The 20,780-nt window shown below is 38.6% G+C and overlaps 1 protein-coding gene across 5 annotated transcripts in view; it reads left to right on the forward strand.

Moving 5' to 3' along the window:
• MTCL1 (microtubule crosslinking factor 1) overlaps positions 1–20,780 on the forward strand; it is a 172,872-nt gene that overhangs the window by 105,883 nt on the left and 46,209 nt on the right. For 2 of the 5 annotated variants that reach the window (XM_089776306.1, XM_075920965.2), the window contains exons 5-8: positions 5,003–6,328; positions 7,281–7,436; positions 15,708–15,830; positions 19,905–20,135. In XM_089776306.1, coding sequence (XP_089632432.1) covers positions 5,003–6,328; positions 7,281–7,436; positions 15,708–15,830; positions 19,905–20,135 — 1,836 coding nt within the window. The remainder of the gene's footprint in view (positions 1–5,002; positions 6,329–7,280; positions 7,437–15,707; positions 15,831–19,904; positions 20,136–20,780) is intronic. The other 3 variants (XM_089776307.1, XM_075920967.2, XM_075920966.2) reach the window with 2 other exon arrangements.

Below are 20,780 nucleotides of genomic sequence, written 5' to 3' on the forward strand. Positions count from 1 at the left end.
CACTACCTCACAGACACTAACCTTCCCCCCTCACCCCCACTCTGTTCTAAAATTTGATTTGTCAATTTCACATGCGTTCATTTTTTTTTATTGTATCACTTTGGTATATATGGTTGTGCCCATTTTCTTCCACATATTGATCTGAGGAAGTGGGTCTGGCCCACGAAAGCTCATCACCTAATAAACCATCTTGTTAGTCTTTAAAGTGCTACATAGTTCTGTCTTTTGTTAACACTGTTAATGTTAGGACACTTCTGTATTGTTGCTGACTTTGCTTTTCATACACATTCTGGCATACATGCCACATTTAGGAGAGTTTCTGTATGCCAGCTGTGAGAGACAATCAGACCATGGCATAGCTCTGCTTTTAACTGTTATGATTTCAACCTCTTGTTCCTCTACAATGTCACAAATTCTGTTCCTTCTCTTGTCTCTTTAATGGCTTAAGCCTTAAACGATATAAATCTTAACTTAATCCCCCGATATATTAATTTCCTTAATTTGCCATATTCGTTAAACTTGTAAGAATGAATGTCCTACATATCACTACCGGTACTTTAAAATTGACTTCATCTGGTCAAGAAATCGTTGATATTTCTTGTACACAAAGCTTCTGAGAGGGCATGTGCATGAAAGCTGGAATTTGTCTTACTTCTGGCAGGCATAGATGGTACTGACCAATCTGTTCTGAGCATTTTATCCCCTTGGCCTGGCTCACAGAGGATTCAGAGTTTCTGTTATCATGCATGTGAACTAGGGAAACTCGATCCTACCCCCCTGCACTCCCCAGGCAAATGCCCTGTCACCTAAGCCAGTCCAGAACCCACCCAATTCCCTACCTTCAGCGGGTCCTTTATCCTGCTTTCCTACACTGGAGCCAGCTCCATCCCTGGGGCCGCCTGTGATGTCACCTTTCCAAATGAAATCCATGTTTGGTAGTTGGGATTAACATCCAGCAATTCTGTTGTCTTATATCTGTCTTTTATCCCCCCATGGTTTTGAATGGAAACAATTTTTCTTGTTTTTGTTCTACTTTGGTAATTGTGAAAAAGATTGTTAGCTTTACAATTACCTATGATACTTTTAACATTTTAGTCAAAAGACTAATAATATAATAATACCAGTATGTTTTTCTGAGGTTAAAACAACATATAGTCGTGGAAGTGTTCAACTTGCTTTAAGCAATGAAGTTGGACACAAGCATTAAGATCCTGACCCAAAATGCATTGAAGTCTATGAACATTTTTAATTTTTTTTTTTTAAAGCAAACCCATTCGTCATTCCTCAAGAATGTCTAGGTGACTATTGTTTATAGTCTTGAAATCCAGTGCAAAGTAAGTCTGAAATTCTCTTTGACCTTAATGTGAGCAGGATCAAGCCTGTTTAGCTAACACCAATGAAAGAGATATGTGTGAAGTCTATAGCTTTACAATAGATATGAATGAAGTTACCAGCAAAAATGGAGACACAAGAACCTCAGTAATTACACAGGAATTTCCAGGAAAAAATATAGATTGCTGGGCTTGGCAGCCAAAGAAAGAAGACAAATAAAATGAATGCTATTGAATTTCAAAGAAAACATAAGGGGAATTTCATATGGGAGTATTTATGGCTGGTTTTTTGTTTTTTTGTTTTTTTTGTTTGTTTTTTGTTTTTTTAAGATGGAGCTGGTCTAAATGTTATTTTATATGTTCTCAGGAATACAAATACAAGTTATTAATTTCCTTGCAGATGAGTCCAGCATTGATCTAGATATAACTGTTGTTAAAAGTAAAACCTCTAAAACCTCTAATGGTGGTAATAAACTTATTGTTAGGACAAACTGAAGAACAATTTATTTCTTAGAGTACAAAATCCCGTTCTGCTGCACTGAATAAAGATATTTTACTCTTAAAGCCAAAGCAAGCAAAACCTTCCAGAGATTTCAGTAGAAGTTCATCAACTTCTGTCATGTCTGATATTGGCACTTAATTTCCAACATCTACATGCTTGTGAAGATGCACATGTGTGATTTCACAATGGAAGCTGTGCGTGTGTGTGTGTGTGTGTGTGTGCGCGTGCGCACGCACTTGCGCTTATGTGATAACATGTAAATATATTAACATAGGTAATAGGGATGTTAAATTTTGTTTAATCAACTAGTCAATGGAATTTCTATTGACTAGTCGATAAGCAGAGGAAACTGCGGAGCTGCAGCAGGGTTTTGGGAGCTAGCCCCACTGTGGCTCTACCTTTTAAATGTATTAAGAGCTGGCAGGCTGAAGCACAGTGGGCTGGACCAGGCGCGAGTTGGAAATCAGCTGTCCTGGCTCACACCTACCCCATACCCCTTCGCTTCTGATGTTTAAACGTATTAAGAGCCTGCCCAGCTCTCAATACATTTAAAAAACAGGGGCGCGATGCCTGGGACTGGGCGTGAGCCGGGAATCAGCTGATCAGTGCCGGTCTGCTACACCTCTGCCTCTCCTGCCCCCCACGGAGATGGTGTTTGGGGGGAAACAGCTTTTAAGATGGCGCCCCCAGCACCGGCTCTTGCTACTCCCCACTGCTGCAACTAATTGAGTCACTCCTAGTCGAGTCAACTAGTCGCTTACATCCCTAATAGGTAAGGAATCTATTATAAAGACTCTCATTATAATTGATAGAAGTTTATATCTTCTTGAACATTTTTATTAAAATTCCAGGTATTAGTGTCAGAGCAACTCTGACCATTGTCTTACCCAGTTAACCAATTTGCATTTGTTTTGATCTGTTTGATTCTCATACTCCCGGTCATCGCTGAACTGATTGGCAGCTTTGATTGTTTGGAGGCATATGAGTCTTTTGTTTACCCATTTAATGTTATTACTTAGCAATCTATCTTTTTTACTATTTAATATTTAAAAATCTTATCCTGCTCCCAGTGAAGCCAGTGCCAAAACTACCACTGACTTCAAGGGAACAGAACTAAGCCTATTCACTCGGTATACGTTAATGACTGAAATTATATAATTAGAGTATATTTAAACAAAGGTAGTGGTAGATTATGTAAGAGATTATATTGATGATGTAATGAGGTATACTTTAGGAACTACACTTCTGCTAACAGATCGCATAGTCTTAAGTAGTCTTGTACCAAATTTTTATCTAAACTGAGAGAATATGAAAATCCGCATTTCTTCTTCTGACATTTATATCTCTTACTGTGCACTGTAACAAATTGTACCTGTGTATTGTTGTGTAGTGTTGCTGCAACTGAAATGGAGGGTCCATATTTTATTGTTTGTGTCCTCATAGCCCTCCCAGCAACACTGACAAAATCTACAACCTCAAAGGGTGCCTTCCGTATAATTATACTGATGCTGACAGATGTGTCTTTTCTGAGACAAAGTGCCTACATCTCCATGACAAGTAATGAAAGTGAATCATGCAAGAGAATAGTTTGCATCTTGTTTCTGGGTAATACACAATGGAGTTGTGTTTTAAAAATATCCCCAGAACAAAGTCTCTCATTTAAGAGACTGTGCTTGCTCTAAGGTGAAGCTTTTCTAATGGGCTGGGTTTGGATTTTACAGTGGGCTAGTGCTGCGGTGACCCTATTTCCCTAAACTGAAAGTGGGACACTGGGAATGGATATAGAGCCTTCTGCACCAGGCCTTCCCCCTCCTTTCTGCCCCCATTCCCTCCTCTCTGTCCCTCTCCCAGATCCACTCTGCTCCTATTTCCTTCCGTGCCTGCCCTCCCCTCACTTCTGCACTAGAGAATGTGAGCCACCTGGTGTCGCCATACAAGGTTGGTACAAGCCAGTGTCACAGACCCACTGCTAAATTTGCCACTTGGCTTGGCACTTCATTGCCCTGGCACCTTTGAGCTCCCAGCTAATAGCCGCCACTCTCTGGCTATCCAGCTCTGCAGGCGCCACCGCTACCAGCAGTAGCATAGAAATAAAAGTAGCAATACAGCCATCTATGCCACCCTTACTTTTACACTCCTGTTGGAGGTAGCACTACTTTTGAAGTGGGACACCTGGCCAGCAGCTGCCTTTCTCCAGCTGCCCAGCCAAAGCTTAATTTGTAACAGACCTGAGCCCCGGCACCTCTTTGATTACAAATTAAGCACTGCACAGATATCACAACTTTTTTGGTCAATGGGGCATTTTGTTCCATTTTCTCTTGCCCAAACATTGCTCTGCACCTCTGCAGGGCAAGAGCAAACAGGGAAAATGCCTGTTTATTGTTTTTTGGTTTTAGGGTTTTTTTGTTTTTTTGGCAAAAAAGTCATGATGTCTGGGACAGAGCTTAAAAAATGGAACTGTCCTGGCTGAAACAGAACATCTGGTCATGCTCATGTATTCCTTTTCACTGTCACCTCTGGAGAACTGGGCTCCCACATGGTTTATATCACAGGTGATATGATATAGAGATTTTAGAGTGTAAACGACTGACTGGTTAATGCTGCCTGTTACACTCATCCTCTTGGGGAGGCAGCTTCACTGCGGCAAGGTAACGAAGCCTCCTCCCTGGGAACTGGGCCGATAGAGGCTGGAGACCCTGCTCCTGCGGAGGCTTTGCTGCCGGCTCTACAGTATCAATCTAAGCTTTATAATGCAGAGCCTGCAGCATGGGTAACTGTGTGTCACCTCTGAGAGAACATGATTTTTAACATCCCTAATGGTCACATCCTATTCCCCAACAACAACAACAATAGTGCGTCTCATTTTCAAGATAATTTGCAGACATCACCTGTCATGAGGAGTCTTTAGTTAAAGTCTAGTACATGCTTTTCATTATGGCAAGGCAACCACTCAGTTTGGCACGCTGCCGAAAAAAAGACTTGAGTGGAAAAATGAGGTGCAGTCTCATTCATTCAGTTTAGTCTCTGCTTCATGCATTCTAAAAATTATCTAATTTGTATGTATGTTTAAACATTCAAAGGAACAAAATGTGACAATTCTGGTGCTTAAACAATTGATTATGCGTTTATTGTATAATAATTCTTTGGAGGACACTCTTCTTATTCGCAGGAGGACAGCGCTGACTTGAAGTGCCAGCTTCAGTTTGCCAAAGAAGAAGCAGTGCTGATGCGTAAGAAAATGGCCAAGCTGGGGAAGGAAAAAGATGAATTGGAACAGGAGCTCCAGAAGTACAAGTCTATCTATGGAGAGGTGGACAGTCCACTTCCTACTGGGGAATCAGGAGGGCCACCCAGCACCAGAGAGGCTGAGCTGAAACTTCGTCTGAAACTGGTGGAAGAGGAAGCTAACATATTGGGCAGGAAGATAGTTGAACTGGAGGTGGAGAACAGAGGTATTAAAGCTGAGATGGAGGATATGAGATGCCAGTATGAGAGAGAATGTCTTAGCCGGGACCACATTTCAAGCATTCCTACCTCACCATACGGCGACTCCATGGAGTCGGCTACAGAGCTGCGTCGTCACTTGCAGTTTGTTGAAGAAGAGGCGGAGCTGTTGAGGAGATCGATCTCTGAGATTGAGGATCACAACAAACAACTAACGAACGAACTGAATAAATTCAAGTTTGAGCCCAGTCAGGAGTCCAACTGGCTGGATGATGGTCCTTCTAAATGCACTGGATCGCTACAGGAGGAGCTAAAATCAGCGAGGATGCAAATCAATGAACTGAGTGGAAAGGTGATGAAACTCCAGTATGAGAATCGTGTGTTGGTGTCCAATGTGCAGCGCTATGATCTTGTCTCCCACTTAGGGCTGCGCACTTCAAGTCCCAGGGATAGTGATGCTGACAGTGATGCTGGAAAGAAAGAGAGTGACAGTGAAGAGGGACGCCCAACTCAACCAAAGAGAGAAGGACCCATTGGTGGTGAGAGTGACTCGGAAGAAGTTTATGAGAAGACATCAGGTTTTGGGAGTGGTAAACCATCAGAAGTTAGTGACCTCTGTTCTACTGAGTTGATGAGAGTGAGAGAGGACACAGAGTCTTTAATTAACATCAAACGAGAGGCTGAACGACTCGAAAGGACTGTGGAGCGTCTCATTACTGACACTGATAGTTTAATTTATGATGCAAAGGTACACATCACCAGCAGTCCCTCTTCTGAGCAGGGTTTCAAAAGTGGAGAAGAGAGATGTGAGGATAAAAATGAACCAGAACTTCTGGATACTATCAATTCAAGAATGAAGGCTTTCCGGAAAGAACTGCAAACCTTCCTGGAGAAGGTTGATCACATTGGGGAAGGCCTCAAAGAACAAATGGAAGACCTTTCCCCTTTGCCCCACTTGACAGAGTCTTCCAGTTTTCTGTCTACAATGACATCCATGTCTCGAGATTCACCCATTGGTAACCTAGGAAAGGAGTTAATTACAGACTTCCAGGTAAGTGGGCTTGTTGTTTGCTTTCCCTCTGTTTTATTGTTTGTCTTTCTTGCTGGCATTGCTACTGTAGAGCTAATTTGCTACACAGCTGCTTTATGATTTCAAATTGGCAGTGTATTACACTCTAAAATGTGAAACAAATCCTCTTTAATTTTTTTATGCTCAACACCTTTGGTTCAGAGGCGGTTCCTCATGGTAAAAAGGCTAATCCAACGAAAGCAATAGGTATCTGGGGTTATTTGGGTTTATTTTTGTTTGTTGTTGTCTTTAGCAGCAACATTTCCTGATGAAGATGTGATTAGTTAAAAAATCTAGAGTACCTATTCTTGTCAAAAGCAATTAGAAGCCTTGCTAATGAATGTATAGAATTCTTTATTGTGCTCCTTCGTAAAAGAATGAGGCGTGTCCTCAATTGCCTTACCAAAAAACCCAAACAAAATAAAATTTCTAAGTGATGTTTTTTGAAAAGCCTGCTTACAGCTCACTCACATAACCGAGGGGCGAGTGAGAAGCACTGTAGCCAGCGAAGGACTGCCTTTCGTAAAGCGTTGCCAATGGGCGCATGTCTCAACTGCCACACTGGATATAGCTTTTCTGCACAGCACAAGTAAGGAAGGAAGAGCCTTGTATCCCGTATCCTTCATGACTTGTATGCTTGCTGTTGGTTTGACTCATGCATCCTCATTGCATGCGCCTCATAACCAGTGTTTGCATTCTTTTTTCCTCTCTTTCTCTTTTTTGCTTTTCAGATGTTTCAGCCCATCATTTTGCTCATCCTCATTTTGGTTTTGTTCTCTTCACTTTCTTATGCCACTGTATTTAAGTTGTTTTTTCTTTTCACGCTTTTCTTTGTCTTGTAGTTTTTTTCCAGTTGTCTACCTTACCCATTTTTGTTTTCTTTATTCCCTCCTGTCTTTTGTTTTTTGTTATAAACCGCCCATGCACCTAACAGTCCAAACTGAGGGATCAGATGGAGTGGCAGCTCAGTCAAGATCGAGGAGAGGAGCAAGAGATTCATCACCCTCGAGCCACCACCGAACCACACCGCAGAGCTGATGGAGACATTAAACTCTACAGGCCAGGAGACAAGGGCTGTTTCAGTCTAGAGGTCAGCACAGCAGCCCATCCTACTCATTGCCTCCTGCTTCCTTGCAGGGGAGAGAAGTGTCAGTCACAGAAGTGTGGGGAGGGTGGGCAACCTGGGTGAAACACTACAACTTAGCAGTGATGTTTTCAGCAAAAAAAAATAGTTAAATATTAATAAATTTCACAAAGGCAAATACATGCCTGTTTGGGAGCTCATCACATTGGTTTAATTAGCCTGGCCTACTGGAAGAATGACATTTGGCTTAGGGCCCAAATAAAATACAATATATTTTCTGGAAGGGACTCAGTTTCCTTGTGGAACATGGGTGCGGCTTTTGCTTCCATGTTTGACTTTGTCGGATTTTAAAAATTTCTGAAGGCTAGTGGTGCCCAGGATGAATCTGTATAATGCACAACACTGTAATTCCCAACAGGCAGCAGGACAGCATAAAATTTAAAAAAATATGTAAACAGAACTGTCAGATGCTGACACATTTTTATATTTGTCAAATATAAAAGCTAACACATTTTTTATTTTAAAATCTCCCCCATTCAGAGGCTCAGGGCATGCTTTGCCACATCAGGTTAAAATATAGTTTAAGCTGATTTGATATAAACACAGATTGACTACAAAATGGTTTCAGTGCTGTTTTTTGTTTTTGTTTTTTGTTTTTGTACTGTCTGGTAATCCATCTCCTTACTCCTTAGACTAGCAGGTGACATTTATACATTGTTCTACAGAATAACCCCATTCACACTGGCCTGCCAAACCTAGAAACTAGTTTCAATGGAAATAATAAGACTTTCAAGGGAGCTGAGTTTAAACATGATTCTTTAATTCTTTAGCTCCATGTGGATAAATACCTTAATATATACAATAAGCAGATAATTCAGTCTGGAATAGGGAAGGTGCTGGTTGTGATAGCTGGTAATTGTAATTACCAGACAATAGGCACTAGAGATCAGAGAAAAAGGGAAGGCGCTTCTCACTGGCTGGAGGCCAAACTGCTACATTGCATCCTGAATTTCAAAGGTAGAGTGGCTCTCCTTATCTGACCGCAGGTAATTTATTTGTTTACGTTCTTGACAGCAGTTGACTGAGGTAGCAGTATTTAATTTACAGCCCTCTCCCTCTTTACTCATCAAAAGTAAACTTCAGTACAGCTATCTGCTAAAACATAAATAACAGTTAGTCAGTGGTTGGGAGTCAGACTCTCTCTTTAGATGTGGAAAACTGGAAGATGAGGGTGTTGAGTTCGTTAGTCCAATATATAGCTGGAGCAATTGTCCCTAGTGAGAATTTCAGCAAGTATGGATCAGAAAATGAGTCCATGTTTAAAATATGTTTAAACACTCTTACCATTAGTAGTTCCCTGCTGTCTGATTTTAACCTTCTCTTTGTATTACCGTATATCTAGTGTATATAAACCCTTTATGTTTCAAGTTATATAACTTAGGTAAGTTTGGCACAAGCTGTTTGCCTTTTACCAAAAGGCAAGGTTTTCTAAAGTAAACTGTCTCAAAAGCTGTGCAGATGGTGGGAATAGTTTTCCCATCAAGGAGCTGGTGCACAAAAGCAGCTAGCTATAACTGAAGGTACAAGAATATCACTCAAGATCTGACTGTGTTGGAGAGGCAAGTGTGTAGGAATGGAGGTAAGAAGGGATTAGTGTCAGCACACTTGTTTAAATAAAGTTAATTGAAGTGACAGAGAACATTATATTACACTGTCATATATTGAAATGATGGAGTGGACTACTTGAGTTGGGCATGCCATACTTACATAGCTATTGGTTCAATACAGGATAACTGGATGAAATTCCATGACCCGTGTTATACAGGAAGGCAGCCTAAATAATCTAATGGTCGCTTCTGGCCTTGCAGTCTTCAAGAAAAAATAAAATGGGAACCAAGTGAAGCATAAAGTTCCCCAAATGAGTTTTTAAAAATCGATTCTGTTTTTCCCGTCTTAAATTTATTTCTTTGAGCCTGAGCATGCAAAACAAAATCTGGAAGTACTGACCAGAAAATGTAATTTTCAAATGCAAAATGTTATTTTTGTCACTGTAAAAAATTGAGATCAGCCAATACATTTATGCCCAAAAAGCAGAAATGTCAAAAAGTAAACTTCTACCAACTTTTGCTTCAGGAATGAAATCTTCACACAGCTCCAATGGGTAATAATGATTAGCTTTCTTTTTATTGTGCATGACCTTTTAAAGAGATGGACATGTTTCAGTTATGCAAACAATTATTTTGTAAGCAAGCAAGTCTGGTTTTTTGCAAGCCACATTTTAAAAGTTTTTTTTTCCCCCATGAAGTGCTAAGCAGCTTCCATTTATCCACTTCTCCTGTATAAACTATTTGAAAAATAGCATTATGGGAGCCTAATTGTTTGATTAAACACAACAGGTGAAGACTGACTGCCCTGTAGCCTAACTATAAACATTTGCCTTCCTTTGGTCTTTACACTGCTGTTGGTCCTGTAATAGTATTATTAGAATGTCTTGCACATGAAAGACTTGGGTTAGATTCGCAGTCTCAGGGAAATTATTTATTGAAATTATCTTCAGAACAGGACTTTGTTTTCTTTCTGAAAACAAGTAATTGAATTGCTCTGGCAGAAAGGAGGATGCACCCACTGTAGTGAATATTCAATACATTACTCATGATTTGGGTGGGTGGGAAAACTGTTTCTATAAAATCCATAAGGAATTCAAGTGAATAAACATGAATTGTTATCAATAAAAGAGGCAGAGGGATTAGAGAAAGTAGCACAATACATTAAGAAGCAAGTGCATAGCACAGCTCAAAAATTGCTATGGCAACCTACACAGATCAGTGAAAATTGACAAATATTTCATCTGATAAATTTCACCTCTTTTTCTGCTGATAGAATCTTTAAGCGGAATGCAATTTCCTTATACTTTTTCAAATATAGTAGACAGTTTTCCTCCGATTTTTTTAATGTCTGGATTGGTCACGATTTTGCTGTGAGTATTTGAAACTGAATGTTTTAAAAGGCAAAATGTATTGCTTAGCTGAAGTTAGGTAGGTAAAACAACATGATACTGCTCCTGTTTTTCAGCTGAATGAGTGCCTGAGCAATTCTGGAACAAATAATCGAGCATAAATTTTAAACCTGGATTTTGTGATCACAAAACTTTCATGTACTTTTTATGTACTTTCTGTGAACAAAATAACAGCAAATTTTTGCCACTCACATGTTTTCAGGAAGTGAACACAAAATACAACCATGGCAGAGTCCTTTAAAAATCTCTTTTGGATAATATTTAATGAGAAATGTTTTCATCAGGTGCTAGTTAGTAAAAGGTAACAATGAAAGATGTTTTACACTTAGATTTTAGAATGACCTAGTGGAAATTGCTTTCTCTAGCAATGTAAGCAGCTGAATTAAATTAATTTATAGGTTGAAATTAAATAAAACAAATATAGGTATTTGCAAGATAAATATGTCACTTCATCCTTAATTCCAACTTCATAGCTACATGGAATATTTGGTGTGATCAGAGCTATGCTATTGGGTAACATTAGCCTTTATACTGACTGTCTTGTTTTTGTTTGTTGCAGACAGTCAAACCTTTAAGTTTAAGGCCTTTTTTTGTAAGTTCACTTGAGGACTTTTTCACTAATGTGATGTTTACAATTTATCCCAGCCATTTTCTGAAATTTTACACATCATACTCTTTTTACATTGACACAGTGTTCCATCTTCCCAGTAGCGTATGAGTGCTTCATGCATTGCATATTATTTGTACTGAACAACAAGCCAAAAAGTAGAAAACATACCCATCACTGTTCAAATTTGTGGGAAGCAAAATGTCACATTTGTACTAGATTTCTGAACATATTCCTTCTCACTAGGATTAGCGGTGGTAAGAATGGTGTGCTTTGATACATAGTATTCTTTTGTTCTATGAAACATATCACTATAGATTGACAGTATAATGGCCTGAAAGACCCATTATGATGTAAATTTTAATATCCAAAGTCTAAGTGACCTCATTAGGATTTGTGTACTTTCCAAATAATGGTTTTCAAAGGTTTGGGCTTAAATATTTTAATAAGATCTGGCACTCTTTATGCAAGCAAATACACAAATTGATAACTGCCCAATTACCTATTTTGCACTGTCTGTGGGGTATATGTACTAATTTTTTGAGTGAAATATAGGCTGCAGCCTTTGAGAATTTGTGTATCATATGTAAAAGGAATGTGTATTGCATGAAAATTTCTATGAAATTTTGTTTGTATACTTGCAGCATTTAGATTTCAAATGCAAATTTGGCCATCTATGTATTGAGGGATCCAAATACTAAAGGGACATAATATAATGGACTAGTAAAATGAAATATTTCTTATTTAGCTTTCTCGGACAAAGGCGGGGAAAGCTATCCATGCCCTCAATCCTCATTTTGCTGCCTCTGAATTAAAAATGGGTAAAACCAAGTAGCCTGTGAAATATGATACTCGGAATTCTTGCCTGTTGGCTGGTCAAGTTTCTAATTTATATGAATCAAATTAGATATGTTTTAAAAGCCTTCAAAATCAGATTCAACAGAGGGGAAAAAAGCAACCAGATGTTTTAATTTTAATCCTGTTGGTATTGGTTGTGGTAGAGCAAAATGTGGCGAGATCGCTGGCCTTGCAGTGGGTTATCATCTACTAATTTGTCCAAACTTCTTGCTCTTACAGAATGTGACCAAAGTGAAAAGCAAGTCATCACAGAACCATAGGGCTCATCCCAAGAATAATAGACTGGAGCTGACAGGAAGCAGTCCTTTTTTGGGGGGGGGAGGAGCAGAGAGAAGTTTTAGTGCAATGGGTAATATTTAGACAAAACCCTGAGTGTGTGGATGATATTTGTTTAAATATCTTCTTGAGGTAAGGGAATTAGTCTGGATTAGTTTCTTCTGAAATGAAAACAGGTGAGAGTGATGTTCAGTATCTCAGCAGCAGAGATTGGAATTGGCCTGCCAAAGGTGACCAAGAACTGAAGCATTTTGGAAAATGTAATTTGGGTTCACTAAACATTTTAAACTATTGACAAGGTGCAAATTTGAGTGTGTTGTTCAGTGGTGCTACGGTGGAATAATGCTAGATTGTGGATCATGTTGTGTTGTGTCTGTTTGTTCTGTTTGTTTTTATTTTAGTGAGTTTGTGTTCTGAAATATTTGATGTTAGAGTGTTATTTACTGGATGTGGGACACCGTGGTAAAAGGAATCTGTGCCTAGTGGTTTGTCTCAATTATAGCAAATGCATTAATAAGGAGAGAGGATAGGAGTTAACAGAAAATCATATATTTATTTCATATATATATGAATGATATGTATATAAATAATTTTCTCCCAATGCTGTTGCAATGCTGCTTGTAAAAAACAAATCCACAACAGTTATGTAGATGACATCTATAAATAAAACAATACTGTAGTTCTATCAGGGACCTGATTTGCAAAGATAAACATGCAGAATTGCACAGACACTGTTTTCATGTATCTAAAATTGCACACACAAACAGACATAGTTAGAAACTTTATAAATATTTTCATGTTCATTACTCAAAATACAATCACTGGACATGATCCTATGGAATGCTGAGCAGAAAAATAAAAAATTATTTCAACCTCTTTAAGATTCTTATAAAGTTACATCACCTCTAACTGTGCATTCAGTCTTTCACCAGTACAGTAGTTCCAACTATTATTACACATTTCATACACTTGGAATTCCTTTTCATGCTGCTGTCTTATCGATAAATGGCTAAACAGATTGGGATTTTTTTCTTGTCCCAATTTTGCAGGCATAGTCTACTTTGAATGTATGTAGATATGTAATGCCTATTAGCATTAATGAAGAACAGAACAGTGACACTTTCTAGCTAATTACTATGTACCATCTTTATTGATATATCAAATAAGTAATAATACAAACAGAAAATACAAGCGTTAAGTAAATATGTGATTTAAAAAACTCACTTTCCTAATAAGATTTTTAAGCTTTCAGTTTCATGAACTGCAAGGCAAACAATATCTTTCTTACTCCCTAAATATGATATTATTGTGGAAAGAGTGATATAAAAGTCAAATGCATTTCTTATGTATTTGAAATAACTGCTCACAGATTTTTAGATAAATCCTGCTATTTCCATAGCTTAAACCACCAGGGAGTATTTTTAAATGATTATTATTGGCAATAAAAAGTTGCCAGTGGAATAGTTGTTTTCACCACATAAAATTGTAGCTAGTCTTCACATGGCTGGATAATCTCAAAACAAGAAAGTAGGCAACAAGCTATTTTGAATTGCACATGAACTGGCCTGATGCACTGATTTTTCATGAATTGCATTCTAAAAAACTGAATTAGAATGACAGAGAGAGAGCACAAAGATTACTAAAGGAAAAAATCTTTCAATTGCTGCATGGGGAAACTTTTTCCCTTGCATATTCATGAAGATCTGATTGAAATCAGTGGTTTCCCACCTACTTGCAATTCTAGAATTTGGCCTTATGTAGGGAATATTTATAGATGTATTAATACACAAGAAAAAATAAACATAGTGGATAATATGATAACTTTGATGTGGTTAGTTTCTGTATACAGGATGAGAGGTTAAAAATTAGAGCAGAGTTAAACTTTTCAGACTAACACTTTATTTGCTGAAAAATGCAGGTTTGGTCAACTTCCAGTTTTTTGCAGATTTGACATTAATTCACCTAATAGTTTCAACATTTAGATGCCGTTCACAACATGGCTGGAGGAGGAGGAGATGATGGTGATGTTAAGTGTCCTTTTTATAACTTCGTGCCCTGCTTGCTTGGCTAAATCTTGGATGCGAGACCCAGATCAGTTCTCCTGAAGAAGAGACTTGAGCCTGGGTTTCCCCCAACCCAAGTTGAGAGCTTTAACCAAGGTGGGCATCACTACCTGTTCCTCTCACCACCCATTTTATGAATCTATCCCTTTAAAAATGATTGAAAAGGTATGTTTTGGGTCTGTCAAACATGTTTAATTTAGCCTTAATTTTTTTTTAAATTCACTGGAATTGTTCACAGTTTGGGGATTCGGTTAGACTCAACTGAAATCTTTATTTCTTCCCCCACACATAATTGCCAGAGAACTGGGGGGAAAACAGTTTATTTCCCCAGTTCTATTAAAAATCTCTCTCTTTTCAACCCTAGAATAGACATGTAAACGTCAATTAATTAGTTGTATAAAGAAGGAAACAATTGACCCAGAAAAGGCATGTATGGAAGCATTACTTGGCTGATAAAACGTTAGGTGTCAGATCAGCCTGTCTCTGCTCTGACAATAATAACTAAAAATGTTTCCATTTTGTGTTGAAAAGTTTTCCATATAAAGTTGCTGTTTTGTGAGAGAAGGAAAGAACTGGGTTTGACTATCAGATCAGAACTGGGAATCAGCCAAGACCTAAAACATGTGGCAAAGACCCAAACTGAGAGAGACAAAAAGTGATTAGTGCAGGAAAGCAAATGTTGTAAGATTAATTTTTTGGAGTAAATAACTAAGTCTGTAATCTTAGCTTCATGATTGAAATAATCACTAGTAAAATTGAAGGGGACACCAAATTAATATGGAGCAACAATAATTTTGAGACTCACTAAAAAGAGATATTTGAAAGCTGTGGACAGATCCCAAAGTGAGTTTGCAAGACTAACATTTAGAAAAAATATCTTTTTCACTCATACACTAAGTAATCTTGAACTGGAAATTACTTTGAAACTAATAAACAGGCATTCCACTATTCAATTTGTTTAGTCACGTTTCAAAGCAGAAATGTTAATAAGGCACAGTTGTAACTTGTGTGTAAGTTTGTCCCATATCTGAACAATGGGACCTTTTTGACCAGGAACATTATATATTACAACATATTTTTGGACTAATAAATGAGATCACATGGGACTTAGTTCTCTAAAAAGGTACAGTATGGCTGATCTGTCTGCTAAAAGTGAATATATTTCATCACAGTGGATTGTCTGTACCACCAGATACTATACGTAGCTTATAAACAGGGTCTGATCCTGCAACCCTGTAGTAGTTTACTTCAGTAAGACTGCTTATATAAGGTCAGCAGGATTAGGAAGCCACATAAGAATCCTCACACATCTTTACAACATTGCTACATATGTGCACATCCTGCTTTGCTTATGACTGTATGTGTAACAGTAAGTCACAATAATGTCAGTCCTACAGATTTTTTACACCATGAACACACACTTTCCACTAAACATGTCCCTTTGTCCTACTGATCAGCTCAGGGATTCCCATGTTTTACCTGTACAGAATGTATCGATACAGGAGCTTCAGGCTCAACTTGAGCAGGAGACGAGACTTCACCAAGAAGAGCAAGAAAAGTTTACAGAGAGGATCATTCAGGTAAATGCAAAACCTATGCTCTGGTATAGGTATTTAGCCAGAGCATGCACCATGAAACATTGTCAAAAACAAAGGAACTGTGTCTACATGTTAATACTATTCACTTCCAAAAGTGTCATATATATGTATTTATTTTCACTTATCTGAGGAAATGAAGAATCTAGTTGCACGAGGCATAAGGGATCGGTCGGCAAAGGCTTTCCTTGCTGACCAATCCCTGTCTTGACTGCTGCTTCGTGCCAACAAACTGCCCACCGTGTTGTGTCGGCTCAGCTTTTTTATTCTAATGAAGCGGGGGATATTTAAATCCCTGCTTCATTGACTATGTCGGTATGTCTAATTTACATGCCTCAGTCGGCAGACACATGTAGTCTAGACATACCCTTAGAGTCTGTGACAAGTACTGGACTCCATGATGCTCAACTCTGTACAAACACAGAGTAAAGACAGACTTCCTGTTCCGAAGACTTTACAGTTTAAATAGACAAAACTAGTGAAGGGAGAGAGAGGCCCAGAGAAATGAAATGTCACATGGAAAGTGATCATGACCCCTTCATCTCTCCATTAGACAGCGGAATAGCACTTGTTTGAACTCCAGGACACCAGATGGGTTGTAGGCCTGATTCTGATCTCACTTAGTGTAAATCGGACACTCTTTGAAGTAAGCAGAATTACATCCGTGTCCAGGAGGACCTCGTTATCTCTCCGAGTTTTGCCTCCCTGTCTTTTATTGCTCTTGTCCAGTGGTCATAACATGAAATTGGCTAAAGGTACCCCACTTTTTTGAAGACTACAAAATATCAACCACTAGTTTTGCAATCTGTAGTTCTCACAACAAGCCAAGCTTTATTGATTGTAATACTGTATACTTTATTTGAACTTTTTCTTTAACTGTACATAATGAACCAAATTCATTATACATGACTCATTTCCCTATGCCAAATATGCTCATTGTGCCTGATTGTTCACACCACTGGTTTTTATCAGTTTTCTGCCAAAAGTAACTGTAATTGCCATGTGGACTCCATAGGAGCTCTGCTGATTGAGGCTATTGTAGAGAGCCACAAAATTGATTCCTTCCCCAGCTGCATTTGTCATGCATCCTTTTCAGAAGTGCCCCCTTTCTGACTTGTGGTTGGTATCCACTGTCACAGGCTTAATCCCCCTATGGCATTTCCTCTATCAGGGCCCTATGCCGGAATGCATGGAATCATAAACTGAGTTGAGTGCTTAATTTGTAATAAAAGATGTGCTGGGGATCAAGCAATTAGGTGTTGAGGCTCAAGTAATTTTTTTTACATTCATAACTGATGCCTCAAACTCTGAGGTGCAAGGGCAATGAACTGCCAAGACTAGAGGTGCTACAGCTCAGCCCTGGCAAGCCCTGGGTCAAAGTAAGCATGGGGCTAAATTAGCCTATTATATCTTTTAAAAATCAATACAAACGCTCAGATTTGAAGTGCCTGTAACTCAACCCCCCGAAAATTCAGGATTTTATTTTGCAATAGAAATAATGGAATAAAGGCATCTTCTGGATTCTTCATTCTTCCAGATAAGTTGAAATTATGTCCATCCTCTTAATATTGTTATTAAATAACCTTTCAGGATTTTTGGTGGAAATGATTCAGAGAGCCTTGCTGTTCTTAACCAAATCTTCATTTCAGTTCAGTGGAACAAGGTTCTGTTAACCCAGTTATATTCATTTACACATTCAAAAATTTAAACCTACCATAATTTTCTTTTTAGTATATTGTTTCTGGCAAGATTAAATGGCAGTGGATTAAAGTTTGCCCTCTGTGTGCAATTCCATATGCATGATTGGGAGTTATACACACACTTTTGGCCCATAATATCCATTTTTGTTTTAAACTACTCTTAAGATCGGTAAAATACACATTGTTAGGTTTCAATCATTTACAAGGATTTACTGCTACTGAGTGTTTATTCATATACCAGTTTTACTTCAAAATCCTTCTAACAGAGGTATGTTGTATGTGTATTTTGGATAATTAATTTTGTTAGTATATGTGCATAGGGATTATGTCTTTGCATTATGACAAGTCAAAAAGTTTTTAAAGGGAGAAGTAGAGTTCATCACTGAGTAAAGTGCTTACCGTGGAATGGCAGGTCGCAGATAGGTTTGTGAATGTTTTGAAGGGCAATTAGATGCATATTTTATTTTATTGTTAATAGGAATTATTGGCCTGGTTTTCTGTCCACTTTCTTGAAGATGAGCTTTCCAAGTGTTCTGCATAGCTATGTGTTGTTTGTTGCAGGATATAGTCTGTATGGTGTAAGCCATTATGATGGCTAGTTTACTATAGCTTTCATTTGTACTGGATTGGTAGCTAAAAAGAGAGACAGTTATTTAATAGAATTTCATGATAGGAAACAAAACAATAATGAAAGGGCATATATAAACAATTAATCTGCATTCCTTTTCTAAATGTTTTTCCTCCATAATAAGTATCCATATTCACTTAAAACAGATACATATTGGCATTCATGTAGTAGTATGCGACTGCTGAGAAGTACTTTGTGTGACTCAGGTCAGTCCCATTGCCTGTTTTTCACTTAAACAGGAAGAAGTTGTATTGAAGAATGACTTTTCTGACCGAAGTTTGATGTTAGATAAATTATAATAGGGATTACATTTGAAACTGAACTATTCTTGGTGCTTATGGGGTTGGAACTCAGTCAGACTATTCTGAAGTATCAGAGGGATAGCCATGTTAGTCTGGATCTGCAAAAGCGACAAGGAGTCCTGTAGCACCTTATAGACTAACAGATGTACTGGAGCACAAGCTTTCGTGGGCAAAGACCCACTTCGTCAGATGCATGTTTAAATCTGCTATTGTGTGTCCAGGGAGATTGAAGTGTTCTCTACCAATGTAATATACGCCATCATGTGCCAGCAATGCCCCTCTGCTATATACATTGGCCAAACTGGACAGTCCCTACGCATAAAAATAAATTAACACAAATCAGATCTTAGGAATGGCAATATACAAAAACCTGTAGGAGAACACTTCAATCTCCCTGGACACACAATAGAAGATTTAAAGGTAGCCATCCTGAAGCAAAAAAACTTCAGGACCAGACTTCAGAGAGAAACTGCTGAGCTGCAGTTCATCTGCAAATTTGACACCATCAGCTCAGGATTAAACAAAGACTGTGAATGGCTAGCCAATTACAAAAGCAGTTTTCCTCTTTTGGAATTCACACCTCCAGATCAACTGCTAGAAGTGGGCCTCATCCTCCCTGATTGAATTTACCTTGTTATCTCTAGCCTGATTCTTGCCTGCATATTTATACCTGCCTCTGGAAATTTCTGCTACATACATCTGACGAAGTGGGTATTTGCCCACGAAAGCTTATGCTCCAATACATCTGTTAGTCTATAAGGTGCTACAGGACTCCTTGTCGCTTAGGCTATTCTGAGTATCTCTAGGCTAGTGTCTTTAAAAACAGTGCACATCTGTGCTTCAGCCTTAAGCAGAAACTGTAGGAGTTCACCATGAGCCAGCTCAAACAGCCCTTCAAGTATGAATCCTTAATGTAAAAAGTCCAAGACTTGTGTTTGATACCAAATATGAAAGACAAGGGAGCTCTGTTGCTTGAGAGTGGGACGATGCTACATTCTTGACAGAAGGAGTAAACATGCAAGGAGGGGAGGAAATTTAGAATGCTTGTGTCTTGTAGAGATTATTATACTTTCATTCAATAGGAGTAGGTGGAAATGCAGTCATTAGATGAGCTTTGTATGAAGCCAACTGTGCAGGGAACATATTGAAAAGATGCAATGAAGAGAGGAAGGAAAGTATGTGGGACATACAATTGTTTTATGTAGAAGCATTGTTCTTATACATCTTTAAAGTGAATTAACTGTACATTTCCTCAGCAGGTAAATTGAATAAGATTAATTAATGGAGGGCTATATCCTTTGGTCCTCTGATCCCTCAAAAGTCAGGGCTTTTGCCAAACTGGTAGCTCATACTGACTAAAATTAGAGTTTCAGTTTGTTTCACCCATCAGCAGCATCACATTGATACTGTGTGTGCTGTTCCATTAAAGTTGGAGGAGGAGCATCTGCAGACCTTGCGGAGGAAAGATTTGGAGGTGCAGAGCTTGACTTTGCAGAATAAATTGGAGGAGAAGACATGGAGTCAGGAGAAAAGTTTGATGCAGCAAGAACTTGGGCATTTCAAGCAGAATACCTTCCTCCTGTATGTCAAACTGAAGTGGCTACTGAAACACTGGCAGCAAGGCAAGAAAATAGAAGAAGAAGGAGAGGACATGCTGGAGGTAACTGGCCTGTCTTAGTCAGTGAGATGAAACTGCAAGGGATGAGTGAAGTTGCTAGTTCTATCATGAGCACCATATTCAGATGCCCCTGTTTTGCATGCAAACCTCAACGCAACCAACTCTGGAGCTGCACCAGCTCTCCATAATTGTGAGTTTAAAAGGGACTAAAATGGAATTTGAAGCTAAAGTTACAGGCCTTTTAAAAATAGTTGTGTACAGAGGGATAACCCATATTACATCTCTGTATTACTGTTCTCTCATGTGGAGAGCAAATCCCTGGTCCTAAAAATGTCTCTTAAAATAGACATGAAAATATGATCTCTAAAATGGGACCTAAAAATTATATTTGGAAGGATAAGTGCCTTAGTGGGCTAATGGATTAAAGTTTGTTGGGATGGTTTGAGTGATGTTGCTTTTTTCACTTTTATGTACAGTGTGCTCCTCAAAAAGCCCTCGGGAATACAAATGAAGAGGTGCTTTGTTTTCCTACTGGCAGCATGGTCACACAACTTCTTGTGGGAATTCAGCGGTGATTCCTCTATGAGGATTCTTTTTTTCCACACAAACAAATCCCCATCAGCTCTCACATCATCATTGTGGTGTACCTCCATGAAACACCTATTAATTTCAGCCAGGAGTTTCAAC

This window comes from Pelodiscus sinensis, chromosome 2 (genome assembly GCF_052426305.1).
Source record: "Pelodiscus sinensis isolate ZL-2025 chromosome 2, ASM5242630v1, whole genome shotgun sequence".
Lineage (NCBI taxonomy): Eukaryota > Metazoa > Chordata > Testudines > Trionychidae > Pelodiscus > Pelodiscus sinensis.